This window comes from Camelina sativa, chromosome 12, assembly GCF_030686135.1.
Source record: "Camelina sativa cultivar CO46 ecotype springtype chromosome 12, ASM3068613v1".
NCBI classification, from domain to species: Eukaryota; Viridiplantae; Streptophyta; class Magnoliopsida; order Brassicales; family Brassicaceae; genus Camelina; species Camelina sativa.
Genome location: NC_141891.1, coordinates 2,415,177 through 2,431,204, shown reverse-complemented (window position 1 = coordinate 2,431,204; position 16,028 = coordinate 2,415,177). Strand labels below are relative to the sequence as shown.

At 40.1% G+C, this 16,028-nt stretch overlaps 3 protein-coding genes across 7 annotated transcripts; 1 reads left to right on the top strand and 2 right to left on the bottom strand.

The window, feature by feature from the left end:
* Window positions 1-386: 386 nt before the first annotated feature.
* On the top strand, window positions 387-8,779 carry LOC147930121 (uncharacterized). The gene is made up of 9 exons (XM_087478787.1): window positions 387-2,154; window positions 2,280-3,560; window positions 3,825-4,102; window positions 4,172-4,377; window positions 4,570-4,748; window positions 5,061-5,428; window positions 5,591-6,247; window positions 8,565-8,681; window positions 8,759-8,779. Exons 1-9 carry the CDS (start codon window positions 387-389, stop codon window positions 8,777-8,779), a joined length of 4,875 nt encoding a protein of 1,624 aa, XP_087334913.1.
* A 1,082-nt stretch (window positions 8,780-9,861) lies between these two features.
* Window positions 9,862-12,390, bottom strand: LOC104729698 (pentatricopeptide repeat-containing protein At4g35130, chloroplastic). Its single transcript, XM_010448672.3, has one exon. It carries the CDS (start codon window positions 12,388-12,390, stop codon window positions 9,967-9,969), a length of 2,424 nt encoding a protein of 807 aa, XP_010446974.2. The 3' UTR covers window positions 9,862-9,966.
* A 171-nt stretch (window positions 12,391-12,561) lies between these two features.
* On the bottom strand, window positions 12,562-15,555 carry LOC104729696 (uncharacterized). 5 transcript variants are annotated; one of them, XM_087479137.1, is made up of 6 exons: window positions 15,061-15,494; window positions 14,692-14,943; window positions 14,469-14,612; window positions 13,646-14,371; window positions 13,008-13,290; window positions 12,562-12,920 (listed from the first exon to the last, which is right to left on the bottom strand). In XM_087479137.1, the coding sequence occupies exons 1-6, from the start codon at window positions 15,340-15,342 to the stop codon at window positions 12,904-12,906; spliced, it is 1,704 nt and encodes a 567-aa protein (XP_087335263.1). In that variant the 5' UTR covers window positions 15,343-15,494; the 3' UTR covers window positions 12,562-12,903. The 5 variants fall into 5 exon arrangements, with proteins under 5 accessions (XP_087335263.1, XP_087335264.1, XP_087335265.1 ...); XM_087479138.1 differs by having other exon boundaries at window positions 13,011-13,290; XM_087479139.1 differs by having other exon boundaries at window positions 13,259-13,290.
* Between the last annotated feature and the right edge of the window lie 473 nt (window positions 15,556-16,028).

Below are 16,028 nucleotides of genomic sequence, written 5' to 3'. Positions count from 1 at the left end.
GAGGAATAAGGATCTTGTTTCCGTAACCATCTTTATCCACTGGGCTGCTTGGGCTTGATGCTAATATCCGCCGGTCCATTGGCTTAAACCACCACAACACCGCCTCACCGCCACCCCTCCATCTGAAGTATGAGCTTTCTCCGGCACAAGAGTTATTGCAGTAGAGGTTTGCTCTTGCTCTCTCTACCCTCTTTAATGCTCTGACCGGTTTGTTTTGCTTCGGAATCACGCTAAACTTCTTAACCCTTGAAAACTCTTTAAATAATCTGCCCTGTTTCCCTTGTTTTTCCTTGTGAAACCCTGACTTACAAGTTATCGAACCCCAAAACCTTTCCCCCGGAACTCTGCTACCGTACCGGTTTAAAGCCCAAACCCTCACACCCTCTATGGAGAAACGAATTCCCTCTAGCTTAAAAGGTAAAGGCATTGAGCGAGGATACTCCCCCCCACCAAGGAAGCGAATCAGAGCTCGTGAGCTAGATACCTCGGCCTTAATAGCTGAAAACTCCCTTACCATCATTGGTCGCCTCACAAACCCGGCTAACCAAAGACTCTATGCAATGTTCCCTTTCCTAGTCAACCGCTGGAACCTTCGTGGGAAAGCGGTGGGCTCAGATCTAGGCCGAGGACTATTCCAGTTCCGGTTCAACCTTGCAGAAGACCTCCAACAAGTCCTGGACAATGGACCTTATCACTTTGACCAGTGGATGATCATCCTCCAGAAGTGGGAACCTGTAATCTCTGAGAATTTCCCTTCGCAGATCCCGTTCTGGGTGGAGATCCATGGCCTGCCAAAACACTTCTGGCAAACAGAGATGTTGTTAGTAATAGGCGAGGAACTTGGCCAAGTCCTTAAAACGGACATTACCCCAGCAACTGTCAAAGTCAGAGTTCTCCTGAATGGGCTTCAACCCCTAACAAAAGAAACAATTGTGGAGTTTGCAAATGGGGAGGAGACAGTTGTCACACTGGACTACAAAAACCTAAAATCCCATTGCCACCACTGCTACCGCTTAACCCACGAGACCAAACTTTGCCCGGGGTTGCAAACCAAAAAAGACATCCCCCCACCAGCACCAACAGAATCTAAAGGATTATCCAGGAACTACTACACTCCCCAGGATAATTTCCTTCCACCTCATCGCCCTTCTCAACTCTCAGATAGAAGCCTCTCCTTGCAGAGTACTGGAAACCCACTGAAAAGAACTTTTGATCAGACAAGATCTACGTCGGGATACTTTTCAATAGATGAGATAGCCCCTGTAAGACCCTCTGAACAAAGATCAAGATTTGCTAGAGACAGAGAGAGTAGTAGATCCTTTAATCCGGAATACCCGAGACCTCACCTGAGGCAGGAACGCTCTTCCCATCATAATCCTCGACAAAACCTTCAATGGCGAGAGAAGCAATCCCCCCCTCTGTCTCCTCAGCGAGAAGCCTCTGACTCCTCCCGACCCAGGCGTCCTCCACTAGAGAGGATCACAAATATCCGAGAACCAATTTCACCTTCCTCACATCCCAGAGAAGAAGCTCCTCGTGGTTTTCTGACCCCAGAACGTCAACCTTGTACACCTACTATAGTTCCTACAAAGGACCAGGTGTTGAGCGAACTTCGTGAAGTAACTATCCAGTATGTTTCTACTGCAGACCCTACTGAAAATGCGGCTAGAAGAATCAGAGTTAATCAGGGAGAAGTCTCAAACCTCATGGATTCCACGGCTGACAAGATCATAGCAGCAGCAGTGCTGGCTTCCTCCGCTGAGGCCTCTCCTCCTGGCCAGAGTAATGCTAGCCCATTAGCTTTATCAACCCTCCCCTCTCTGACTGCAAACCCCGATGAACCTGGAACAAGTAAAAGAGGACAAGGGCGTCCCCCTGTAGTCAAATCAAGTAGTAAAGCTGCTCCCAAGCTCCCGGGAGCAAAAACTTCTAAGAGAATATTTACTCAGGGCTCACCAAAAAAGATTGCAACACAAAAGACTGGGAAACGACCTACCAACCCAAAACTGACCCAACCGAAGATGATGAAATCGCACACGGGGATACCCAGTGTGGATGATAGGAGAGGAATCACTGCAGGTGTGGGCATATGGACGTCAAAGAGGAGCTCACAGTCATCGGAAAACTCGAACAGGCGAGAAAGAACCCCCTCTGGTAACCCAAAAGTCCAAATTATACCTGCAATCAAGAAGAACAAGGTGGATTTTCAGAATCCGCCTCACCCTCTTCCTTAAGAGTGGTGAGCTGGAACTGTTGTGGGCTGGGGAATCCCATGACAGTCCAAAGATTAAAGGAAATCCGTAAAAAGGTTTCCCCTGACTTACTATTCCTCATGGAGACCAAAAACCCATCGGAAATGGTGCTCCAGTCCCTTGAGTGCCTTGGATACCATTCACACCACTTAGTACCACCCCATGCTCCGGGAGCTGGGGGTTTAGCTCTCCTCTGGAACCAAAATGTGGATGTGGAAATTTGTTTCTCAAATCAACATTTTATTGAAACAAATATAAAGGCAAAAGGAAGATCTTTCTACTCAACTTTCCTGTATGGTGAGCCTGATAGAGCTCAACGTGTACATGTTTGGAACCATCTACAGGAGAGAGACTCTGATAGAGCTGGACCTTGGCTAATTATCGGAGATTTCAATGATATCATTCATGGTGCTGAGAAAGTGGGTGGCCCCCCGAGACCTGAAGGATCGTTCACAGACCTCAGATCTTTTATGTCAAACTGTGACCTGTATGATCTGAAGCATACAGGAAATTTCTTATCTTGGAGAGGGATGCGACACTCTCACCTGGTTAGATGTCGTTTGGATAGAGCTATGGCGAATAGCGACTGGGCCATAGCATACCCCTCAGGTAGAAGTGAATATCTGCGTTTTGAAGGATCTGATCACCGCCCCCTGGTAATCTCCTTTGACCCTGTGAAAAAGAAAAGAAGTGGCCTGTTCAGATATGATAGGAGGCTGAAAGGAAATGCTGAGGTAAAAAGTTTGGTTTGTGAGGCTTGGAACTCATCACCTGGTGCGTCAGTTGATCAACGAATACACCAGTGCAGAAACGCTATCATCACCTGGAGCAAAACTCAACACATTAATAGCCAGAAAGTAATAGTTGCTCTCCGCGACCAACTGGAAGAGGCAATGAGTGGAAGTGAAGCCCCACAATCCTCAATTGACTCCCTGAACCACCAACTGCTACTCGCCTACAAGAAAGAGGAGGAGTTCTGGAAACAACGGAGCAGACAGCTATGGCTGAACTTAGGAGATAAGAACACTGGTTTCTTTCATGCTGCCACAAAAGGTAGAAGAGCGTTAAATAACATATCTGTTATAGAATCTGCGGATGGCAACCCAGTGTATGAGGAAAAGGACATTGTGCGAGTCATTTCAAACTACTTTCAAGAAATATTTACCTCCCAAGAGGGGGACAGGACCACCCTAGTAAACGAAGCTTTGTCACCTTGCGTTACGGATGAGATGAACATTAGCCTGACAGCTATACCAAGTGACCAGGAAATTAAAGAGGCATGTTTCTCAATACACGCGGATAAGGCACCCGGTCCAGATGGATTCTCGGCGAGTTTCTTTCAGACAAACTGGGACACCCTAAGTGATAAGATAGTTTCGGAGGTACAGACTTTCTTTATCTCCGGGAACCTGCCACACAAGATAAATCATACTCACATAAGGTTGATCCCAAAGATTACGACTGCTCAAAAAGTGTCTGACTATCGGCCTATTGCTTTATGCTCAGTGTACTATAAAATCATATCCAAGCTGCTAGCCAAGAGATTACAGCCTATTCTCCATTCATGCATCTCTGAAAACCAATCTGCCTTTGTTCCCCAAAGAGCAATATCTGACAATGTATTGATTACGCATGAGTTTCTCCACTATCTTAAAACCTCGGGGGCTAAAAAGAGATGCTACATGGCTGTCAAGACAGACATGAGCAAAGCCTACGATAGGATTGAATGGGAGTTCGTAAGAGCAGCGATGGCCAGAATGGGTTTTCATCAAACTATTATTAACTGGATCATGCAATGCATCTCTACAGTGACCTACTCTTACCTTCTAAATGGACAAGCACTAGGGGAAGTTATACCACAAAGAGGGATCAGACAGGGAGACCTCCTTTCACCATACCTGTTCATTATTTGCAGTGAGGTGCTCTCGAGCTTATGCAATAAGGCCCAAGCAAATGGTAGACTGCCGGGCATCAAAGTGGCTAAACGCAGCCCTCGGGTTAACCATCTCCTGTTTGCTGATGACACCATGTTCTTCTGCAAATCGGACCATCAAAGCTGTCTAACCTTACGCTCAATCCTTAGGAAATATGAGGATGCTTCAGGACAGAAGATCAACCAGGACAAGTCCTCTATCACGTTCTCTGCCAAAACACCTGTGGTGGTCAGAGAACAAGTTAAAGCTGATCTCAATATTAGAAAAGAGGGAGGACAGGGTAAGTATTTGGGCTTACCAGAGCTTTTTGGAAGAAAAAAGAAAGACATGTTCAGCATGATAGTTGACCGTATCAAACAGCGTGCTCTTAGCTGGTCCTCAAGATTCTTGTCCACTGCGGGCAAACTAACGATGCTCAAGGCTGTCCTAGCGGCAATGCCTACGTATACTATGTCGTGCTTTCATCTGCCAAACTCCCTGTGCAAAAGGATTCAGTCAGCCCTAACAAAGTTTTGGTGGGATGGTAGTAATGAAAAAAAGAAAATGTCTTGGATCTCTTGGAGCAGAATGACTAAATCGCTCAAAACAGGTGGACTAGGTTTCCGAGACTTAAAAGTTTTCAACAAAGCCTTACTGGCAAAGAATACATGGCGGATCCTGCAGAACCCCTCTTGCCTTCTTGCCCGTGTTCTCCTCGGGAAATATTGCCACTCAACCCACCTTATGGAAGCTACCCCTAAAGGATCTGCATCCCATGGCTGGAGGAGCATCTGTATGGGGAGAGATCTAATCAAGCCTCACTTGGGAAGACTCATTGGATCGGGTGACTCAATCCCGGTTTGGCGATCCCCATGGCTTTCGATCCAGGAAGCAGTGTCCCCAATGGGACCACCCACTGAAGCGACTCAAAACCTGATGGTGTCTGACCTCCTGCTCCCGGGAGCCCGAGGCTGGAACACAAGCCTCATCGAAACAATCCTCCCTTTGTACTCTGACGATATAAAACCGTTGAGACCAAGTAGAATGGGAGCCATGGACTCTTGGGCTTGGCTCCCTGCGGCTGAGGGCATATACACGGTAAAGTCGGGTTACTACGAAGAGATGGCCCTAAAAGAACCGAAGGATTATGGTACAGAAGAGAATATGGATAATACCTTCAACTGGAGGATGAATATTTGGGCCCTCAGATCAGCTCCGAAGACAAAGCTCCTTCTCTGGAAAGCTGCACAGAATGCGTTACCTGTAGGTGAGAACCTTATACACAGGAAGGTCCTGGATGATGCAAGATGTCCCCACTGCGACCAAGATGAATCTATCCTTCACTTGCTATTCAAATGCCCTTTTGCGGCTAAGGTTTGGCATCTGGCGCCCACATCTACCCCTCTCAACCTCCAGTCTATCCAGTCTGTGAAGGAGGGGATCCGGCTGGCAAACTCCCTGTTGTGTCTCCCACCGACGGGTTTGAGCGAAGGACCAGTTTTTCCCTGGATCGTTTGGACAATTTGGACAGCCCGCAACAGACTCATCTTCAACAAGCAGAAAACCTCCCCGGAGGAGACGATACTGCTGGCACTGGTAAGAGCAAAAGAATGGCAATCAGCTCAAGCCCTTGTGGAGAGGACCTCAACTCAACGACAAACCCTAATCAAGCCCAATCGCCCAAGTAATGCTCTGATCTGTTTCACTGATGCGTCGTGGAAGGACGACAAATGTGCGGGCTTTGGCTGGATTTTCAAGAACTCACAGGACCAGGTCATCCGCGAAGGCTCGTCTGCTACCCGATCGGTTTCCTCCCCCTTGATGGCCGAAGCCATGGCAACACTAGAAGCGCTATGTGTTGCAATTGAATCGGACCTCAAGTCTATCTCTTTCGCATCAGACTCGCAACTGCTAGTCAATGCTCTCAATGGGAAGCTTCAATCTAAGGAGCTTCATGGGATTCTCTACGACATCCTTGAACTATCGGCAAATCTGTCCTCTGTTTCTTTCTCTTTTGTTTCCAGAAATCTCAACCGTCAGGCTGACTTTTTGGCCAAAGAGGCCTTTAATGGGCTGAATGCTGTACTGTAAACTTTAATCAAAAGGCCTAATGGGTTTTTGTTGTTCAAAAAAAAAAAAAAAAAAAAAAAAAAAGGATCTTGTTTCCAAGGAGACAAAAAGCCAAGCTGGTTTTGCATTTTCTAATGAAAACTAGACATTTAAGATCCTTAATAATCAATTAAACTCTCACGCATGATGCAGAGACAATTTGTATATATACTCCCTCCGTTTTTTCTATTTGTCATTTTAGAGATTTTCACACAAATTATTCTATAATAGATAAATCTATATTAGTATTTTTGCAGCAGTTTTTGCTCAAAAATACTTTTTGGAATTTTTTTACATTTAAAGCATTGACTTTAATATTAGTTACCAAAATTTCAAAATTAATTATAGGTAAGATTTTAAAAAATAAGGAAATATTTCTATCTCATTCAAACATAAATATATGATTACCTTTCATTTTCTATTTGAATTTATATTTAAATTATCTTGAATTATTCTATAATACATTTAGTTAATAAAATTATGTTTTTTTTCTATATATGATGTAATACAAAATTTAAAAAATGAACATATATTACTCAATATATGAATAAAAAAATACGGGTATACTATCCCACATCGTCTAAAATGATAGGGCAATGATTCAGAGTCATACTATAAAAGAGACCAAAATGATTCTGAATACAAATGAGTAGAAAGCTTGATTTATCAGACATTCAAACTTTAAAAGCTTTTATTTGGTTTATTCTAGTTCTTTATTTTAAAGATTTTTAAAAGGTTAAATATGAAAATATTTAAAACTTTTAAAAAGTTAAATATGATAAATATTATATCATAGATACAAAATAAATATTAAAAATTAAGATGATATAGTGTGAGTTAAAATATCTCGGGGCAGGTTATATAGCGGGACGGGTTTTATCGATATTTATATAAATTAAAATATATCATTAATTCGGTGTTACAGAGGTAAAACATCATTTCATTATTTTGTTAATATTGTCAGTATTAGAGAGTAGACATATCTAATTAAATTGATTAAATAAATATTATGTAAAAAATAAATTATATTGCGGTATTATATGGTTTATTTAACAGTTATTATATAATTATAACATATTTAACCAACAAATACAACTTATAATTTAAATATTAGTTATAAATAATTTTACCCGCAGTGTACCGCATGTCCTAATCTAGTATTCTATTATACTCTTGTTTAACTATTAGAATTCTAAAAGATTCAAATTTTTATTTATTTAATGAAGAGCAAATAAGATAATTTTCTACCAAAAATCACATTGGAAAATGAGAATGACAACTAAAATGAAACAAAAAATTAGGCCTAGAATGACAAGTATTTAAAAATGGAGGGAGCATATTAAACAAATTGTTTTTTATTTATTTGTTTTTTTTTTCTTTTGGTATTCATATTAAACAAATTGTTTATGTATAGATAATTTTTACTTTTTTTTAATGTTTTCCAAATATCATGGAACCCATAAAATTTACAAATATCTTCCAAATGTTAAAATTTTAATTGTATCAGCCTATCAGGTTTATTATGTTTACATTGGATCTCTTAGTGGTGCACAAAAAAAAAACATTGGATCTCTTAGTAATATTTTCTAATACATATAGATATTCTAACATTTGTTGAATAAGTTCATTGGTACCAAATTTTCAAATAGTAACATTTGTGGAGACCTAGTTAAAACATAACTATATGATTAAGTTTGAAGGAAAATTTTGATTTGTCAAAGTGCATGTTGATCCGATAGGAAGCCACGCTAATTGTAGATTATGATAAAAACATAATTATTTTCACAGTTCTACTCTCTCCGTTCTTTTATATATGATATTTTATGCTTATTTTTTTTGTTCTCAAATAGATAATTTTCTCATAAATCAAATATAAACAAAATTAATTGTGTTTTTGTTGGTTTTAACAATTTTTATTTTGTAGATTGTTTTTATTGGTTGAATTGCGTGTAAGTAGATATTAAATGGTATTTTAGAATAATAAAAAATTAAATGATTCTTTGATCTATGTGTATAACTCTAAAATTCATATACAGTTAAAAATAGAGATAGTATTTAGTATTTATTGTATCTATTATTTAATAAAATATTAGATTTGAACACTTAAACAATATATAAGTAAATAAGGTATTGTCGCTGTTGACGCTGCAATATTTTATAATTTTTATTGGTAGTAGAGATATAGTTGTATATGTTTATTAATTCAAATAATAAACTGTCCTCTAAATGTACATGTTTACAACCATACGTCATAAAAAATCATGTGGCGTTTTTTGATGGCAATTTACAGATTGGGGACCTTGTCTGTCGAAAGGAGATTGTCGCTGAACTCTCAGTGTATGGTTTTGTGAGCGGGATCAGCGATAGAGTTGCGAAAATTGCCTGGGAAGATGGGACCACATGGGTGGTATAAATTTGCTTTGTCTCTTTGCTGCTTTGGCTTTTATGTCCTAATGGTGTGTGTTTTGCTTGTTATCTATGCAGTATGCTGTTCGTTTTCACTAATGGTAACTTATTTTCTGGTGATAAGGTTGATCATGGGTTAAGGTGTGAAGTCAAAGCTCCGTACATCTTTAGGTTTATAAATATAAACGTTTATGCCTTTTTAAAAATATTACTGTGGATCAGTTGATATTTGATTATGCCATATGAAGATAATTTAAAGAAGGTCTCGGTTCGACTCTTTGATGCTACAAATTACTTTTAAAATTTAAAATCAAAACGTCGTCGTTTTATTGAAGACGCGGCCACCTCATTCAATACGTGGCATATGAGTCAAGTCTTGATTGTGCTTGACAGAGACCTTTATATATTACTGGATCCTTCATATATTCCCACGAATAAGGTCATTGTGCCTACAAATTTTTGTACAACATGTAAATGTTAATTAACACAAAAACTAATACAAGATTCTTTCACATACTTCAATTTTAATTTCTTTCTTTCTAGAAAATTTTAAAAATCTACAAACAAAACATTAAATTCAAACTTCTATATCTTCTTCATTGAAAAGAAAAACTGAATCAGTGTGAACTCTTGCAAAAATCTTAATCTAATCTCCTTTTCATTTTAGCTTATCGATACTTCTTCAACCATCCCTAGACCACTCTGCTCTGTTTACTTAGATTATCTGCTCAGACACTCGTGGAAATGAGAAAAGAGCTGAATGCGAAAACTGTGTCGACATTGCCCGTTAACAAAGGATCGCAAAAGAAGACTGTGTTAGTATATTTGTGATGCTGCTGAGTTGTATAGTTGCTAGGACATGATTGAACTGTTGCGACATGTGAAACAAAGACATTGTGTTAGTTTGAGAGAGAGAGATTCTGAAAAGTGTACAACAAGGTAAGCTTGCATTCTAAAACTCAGTAACAACTACACCTACAATCTCCCCCTTTGCAACTATACAACTCAGCAGCATCACAAATATACTAACAATCTCCCCCTTGATGTTCTGAGTTGTAGCTCATAGGATCTAGCATCTTCAGACTGAAATTTTCTTCTCAGCTTTTATCAGGATCAAACTGTGTGTTTATGTCTAATATTTTGTTATGTTTTATAATTAGTGTTGCTCTGCTTTTGCTCTGTTTTAGCAATAAGAGGAACTCTTTTTCCATATAAATTGCCAAAACATGTTTTCTTCTTTACATTTGTTGGATAACATATACCTACTTTAGCCACAACCTGTGTTTTTACCAGTAATTCCCACACGAGCAGTGACCATTGGAGAAGTGATGAAAAAACTTGGAATCTCCCACAACGATCTCTCTTCTCGTCATTTTCGACGCTTTTTCCAGGAACTCGTGACATTTTCTGCAGATTCTCGTGTTATTCCTCACCATAACTGTTCTGCCCGTTTCCGTAGAGATCAATCCAAAACATGTGGCGAGCCTTACCGAATGTCTTCTTGGTGAATTGACTCTGCTCTTAACTAGAGTCTCTGGTCTCAACTTCGAGATACATTGAACATAACTGTCTTCTTCTTCTTTTTCTTCTCCAATCATCCTTGTGAGAATATCTAAGACTTCATAGATCTTGTTTGTCTCCACGTGGGATCTGTCTCCGTTTGTGAACACATGAGTTTTGCTCTTCGTCTCAACAGTACTGTGACTTGATGTTCTGGATATGCCATTTCTCTCCATGAGAAGCTTAATCCTATTTACATCTTCCCATCTTCCAGCTTCTGCATACATGTTCAAAAGCAAGACATAACATCCCGTGTTATCGTGTTCCATCTTAAATATCTGTTCTGCAGCGAATTCAGCTATGCTTATGTCCATGTGGTTTCTGCTTGCATTCAACAAAGACCCCCAAATGCGAGGTGTTGGCACAAATGGCATTTCTCCAATGAATCTCTTGGCTGCGCTGAAGTTTCCTGTACGGCCAATGAGATCCATCATGTACCCATAATGCTCTATTCCAGGATCAATCCCGTATTCTCTTTTCATCATCTCAAAATATTCCCATCCTTCATCAACCATACCAGTAACGCTACATGCTGCTAGTAGTGAAGCAAAAGTGCTCTTGTTTGGATTTACTTTAGAAGCAATCATCTCCGAGAATAAGCAAACCGAAATTCTCCCAAAACCGTGTACTGCATAAGCCATGATGATGCTATTCCATGAAACAACGTCCTTTACCAAGACGTGGTTGAAACATTTTCTTGCATCCTCAAGGTCACCACACATGGCATACATATGAACCAGCGAATTCAAGATGATGGTGTTTGACCAGTATCTGGACTTAACAATATAAGCATGAATTTGTCTACCTTCACTCAAAGATAAACATTCTGCATAAGCTGGTAGAATACTAGCAATTGTTGTGGAATCAGGTACAAGTGATGAATCCCAGAGCTCTTGAAATAGCTCCAAGGCTGAATAGTTCTTCCCATTCTGCACATAAGCAGCAACAATCGAGTTCCACGAGACCAAATTCCTTTCAGCCATTCGATCAAATATAACCTCAGCTGATTTTACCTGCCCACATTCTCCATACATCTCAATCAGAGCCGTTTCCAATACTAAATGAGGAAGAAAGCCTCTCCTTATTGCATACCCATGAATCGTTCGACCCTCCAAGATCCCACAAGCAGGAAGCAGATTTATCAATGTAATAACATCTGGCTGCAACCCATTTTGCTCTGACATCTTTTGAAAACAGAGAAAAGCATCAATGACTCGTCCATTTCTAGCATAACAACCTACCATAACGTTCCAAGCTACGATGTTCCTCTGACTCATACCGTTAAATATCCTCTCTGCATAACTCACTTCACCGTATTTACTGTACATGTCAAGAACTGATGTCAATACCATAACATCACCTGTTTCAATCCTACTTCGAATAGCATGGCAATGTATCTCCTTCCCCATTTTTGGACTATACACATGAGAACAACAAGCACCTAAAGCGCTCATAATACTGAACCTGTCCGGTTTAAATCCACATATCAGCATTTCTTTAAACAACATCAACGATCGAGAACCATCTTCAAGCGCAAGATATCCAGAAATCATAGAGTTCCAAGAAACAATGTCCCTCTCAGGCATTTCGTCGAACACTTTCTCTGCATCCCAAGCACACCCAAGCTTCATGTACATTGATATAAGAGAATTACATACGTAAACATCTGAAACAAACCCAAGCTTGATCACCATCGCGTGAATCTTCTTCCCATCTTCCGACGACGAAATCGCAGCAACGGACTTAATCACGAAAGGAAAAGTAAAAGAATCAGCTTTGATTCCTGCAAACACCATTCTGCAATAGAATTGAACCGCTTCAATGTAAAACCCAAAGCTAGTGTAACCTCTAATCATCACATTCCAAACAAAAGCATCGGCTTTGTTCATTCCGTCGAACAGTTGGAGTGCATCATCCATGAGACCTGAATCAGCAAACCCACGTAAAGCGCGAGTGAGCGCAGGATCATTAAGCTGTTGGGATCGTTTCCGAAGAACTATCCTGGTTGGTTTCGAGAGTCTCGAGTCGAATTGGAGATTACGATTCCCGTTTTGCTTCCCCGTCGTCTGGTGATTCTCAGAAGAAACACACTTGCACGCTTCGTAAGTGTAGATACGGTAGCATCGAGACAGAAGAGTCGTCGCAGCCATCAAATTCCTGAAGAAATTGAATATTCAAGCAAATTTGTCTCTCGTCGGCGACGTCGTCGTCGTCGTCCTTTGCATCTTCGTTTTCTCGCGGGAAAATGTTTGGTGCTCGTAAAAACAAATTAACAATGACGTCATTAATTCTATTTTTAGAGTTCTTAATAAAATTATGAATTATCAGAAATTAACTTTATTTAACAATGGAGAACCAAAAAAAAAAAAAAAGAGTGCATTTGTTTGGTTGCTAGTAAAGGGACTGAAACATATATTTACAAATTCATTTCCAAAGAAGTTTTTTAAGAGAAGAAGTCCTCAAAGCTATTACCATCGTCATCATCATCATCAGTTGCATTCTCATCGCTGCTCTCAACATTGAAGGTGCGGATCAGATTAAGAAGTGCTCTTCCACGGGATGGTTCTCCTTCTCTCTCTGGACTACTACTGCTTCTTCGGCCTTGCATTGCGAAGAGTTGAGATAACAGTTCCTGCCGTGTAGATACACGGTACATCCATCCTCTAGGCGTTCGCTTGCGCTGGAACACACAAATTTCAAACATCATCATCATCATCATCTTGATGACTACCACTACTAACACTATCAACAACATTTGTCTCACTACCACCATTGTTATCAGTTTCAATAAAACATTCATCATCACTATCCATATCATCATCATCATCATCATCACTATCCATGTCATCATCAGAATCAATATCATCAAGTCCACTACTATAATCTGATACATCATCATCATCATCCTCAGCATCATCAATATACTCATCTTCCCCCTCGTTCCCATCAATAACAATATCCATTCCATAACCAAATAAATTGTCTTCATATTCAGGGGAGCTAAGAAAGGATATTAACCGACGAATGCGATAGCGAAAGCGACTCGGTAACTGGATATTTTTCAAACATAAGCTCATCAGATAAATATATAACGATCCACCACCTCTACATGCATTAAAACACACACAATTCAGCTAGCCTATATATAGTGGAATACAGGTCTAAATTTACGCTGGTTATATCAGGTCAGAGCAATAGAATACAAACTTCATGAACAAGGAGCAATGAAGTTTCCTAGATATAGTTTTGGTTACTTATAGTGCAAGTGTTTAAACGAAGTCCTATCTCTCCCCAAATCATAGAGAATTGCACGTTATCTGTTTCACTAATTAGAGAAGGTTCTATAGCACGAAGGGGAATAAACTAAACAATCATAATGTGAATTAATGCAACAATAAAGCGTACCAGTTCGATGTTTTCAGGTAATATAGCTCTTTCAGCTGCCTTTGACGTCCACACCTTGATGTCAGTTTCAATTCCACTACTGGCAAGAACAGGAATATGCGGATGAGGCTCAATACAGTTAACTACATCCCTATCTCCTTCCATAACACGGATCAGCTCCCCAGTTTTTTTCCTCCAAGTAAATATCCGTCCACAGTCTGACCCACTGACCACATATTCAGACCGAGGTCCAAAAAAAGTCACACCCTTAACCGTCTCAGAGTTCTTGTGCCCCTTATAAACCATAGGAACTGAGTGTTTGTTCTCATCTTTTGGGGAAGAAGCTGATTCTGATTTTGATACACTACTCTTGGAAGAGGCTGGGATAGGGTTAGAACCTAATCCCATATCGGGTGTGAAAAGATATATGAACTCATCATTGTATGAAACAAGAAGCTCGCTTTGCTCTGAGAAAGCCAAACCCGTTATTCCAACATCTTCATTGCCAATAAGATGTGGAGGGCAAAAGTGATCAGCAGCACGGGTTAAACCGTTTAAACCGCCACCTTGAATTCTACGGATATCATAAAGACGAGCGTACTCGTTCATTCCCCCAACAACAAGGAGGTTAGAATTTCTCGGGTCAATCGCAATTGCGTTTAGATGGATGGCTTCCATGTTCCTCCTCTTAGGATCAACTGAATGGCAAGTGAAAAGTTCTGTAGGTGCTTCAGTCCTCAGATCAAACTGAAATGGGGAAAGAATCCAATTAGTTTAAATCGAATTATAATAAGGATTCTAAAGTAGAATCCAAAAAAAGAGTGACGCAGCTACTAGTACTCACACGTTGTACTAATCCATCTTCACCACATGTGTAGAATACATGAGGGTTTCCTGGCTCAATACAAAGCTTATGAGCTCTTCCTTGATGCAAACCTAACAAAGACGTCTTCACTTTCCCACCTTCAAGAATATTAGCACGCCGAACCTATGAACTTAGAAAGAAGTTAGAAACAAGAAGCTAACCATGTGATACAATAACATAAAACATAAAGTCAGAAAATTACCATTCCATCAGCAGCACAAGTAACAATGGTACGATCATCAGAGAAAGGCATAAACTTTGCTTGAAATACGTTATTAGCATGTCCTGAATGAAAGGAAAGCTTAACATTCCCAAGTTGCCAATCCCAAAGAACGACACGCCAATCGTCAGAACCCGAAATCAGAACATCTCCTTGAGCATTGAAGCTAACGGTGTTCACACAACCTTTGTGCTTTTCTAGCTTCTTGTATATCTCAAGACGCAAAACCAAATTCTACATATACACAGAACCACAGTAAGAATATAATGATTCAACAGTACTAAAATCCACAAATTTCAAAACTTTCGAACTGAAGAGAATCAGATTATTAGATAAACGAGGGAAACAAACCTCGGAGGCGGAGAAGCGATTGGAGAAATTACGGGAAGAGATACCACCGACCTCTCGTCGCCAGAAATCAACAACAGGGTGATGTACTCCGTTAAAGTTTGATCGGACCCTCTTCGCAGTCTCACTCATCTTCCTTAAAAAAAAAAGAATCAACGGAGATATGTCAAGAGATAAGGTCTCGCCGTGAAATTTCCTACTTCGGGGAGAGAGAGAGAAGGAGATGAAGCGGTAGTGTAAAGTGTAAAGTCCGTCGCCGGAAGAGAGGGGCGATTCTAGGATCATCCGATCATAACTTGACGCGTGTAATCACCCCCCTCATTACTATGTCCTAATGGGCTTTTATTGGGCTTGTTCATTGTTTTCGAGTTTTATAAATTTTCGAGTTTATTGTATCAGATTATATATTGTATGTGAAAAATACAAATAAAAATGACACCGTCTGATACTACTGAATCAAGCCTTGTTTATTCTCGCACAACACAATCATTCACGCGTACGTAGTTGTTTGTTTTCTGATGAACCACTAATTAAACCAATAATCACAAATTTATTGACGTTTTTTTTATTCATAGGCAATTTTGGTTTAGCTTTTTCCTCAGCTAGGGTTCACCTGTCCTTTGGTATATCATCCTTTCAAGACTGATAAGCAATGATAAGACTCTGAACATCATCAATGTCCCTAACCTCTCATAACAACATGTGTCATATATCGAGCAAAGCCAGCTTTAGTAAGAACATAGTCCCACTCTTTCAATGCCAGTGCTTTGTGTGAACCATCCATCACCATGTCAAGCTGCAATTTCACGTGCTCTAGCCTCTCATCTCTTTCTTACACATTATCATCGTATTTTTCTTCTCTCCGACCAGCGACCACGCACTCCACTATCAACAACACTTTGCCGACGTTTGGTGGGACAGCGCTTCTTTTAATTCTTCAATATCTTTTATGCAATCTTTGTCTCCCCAAT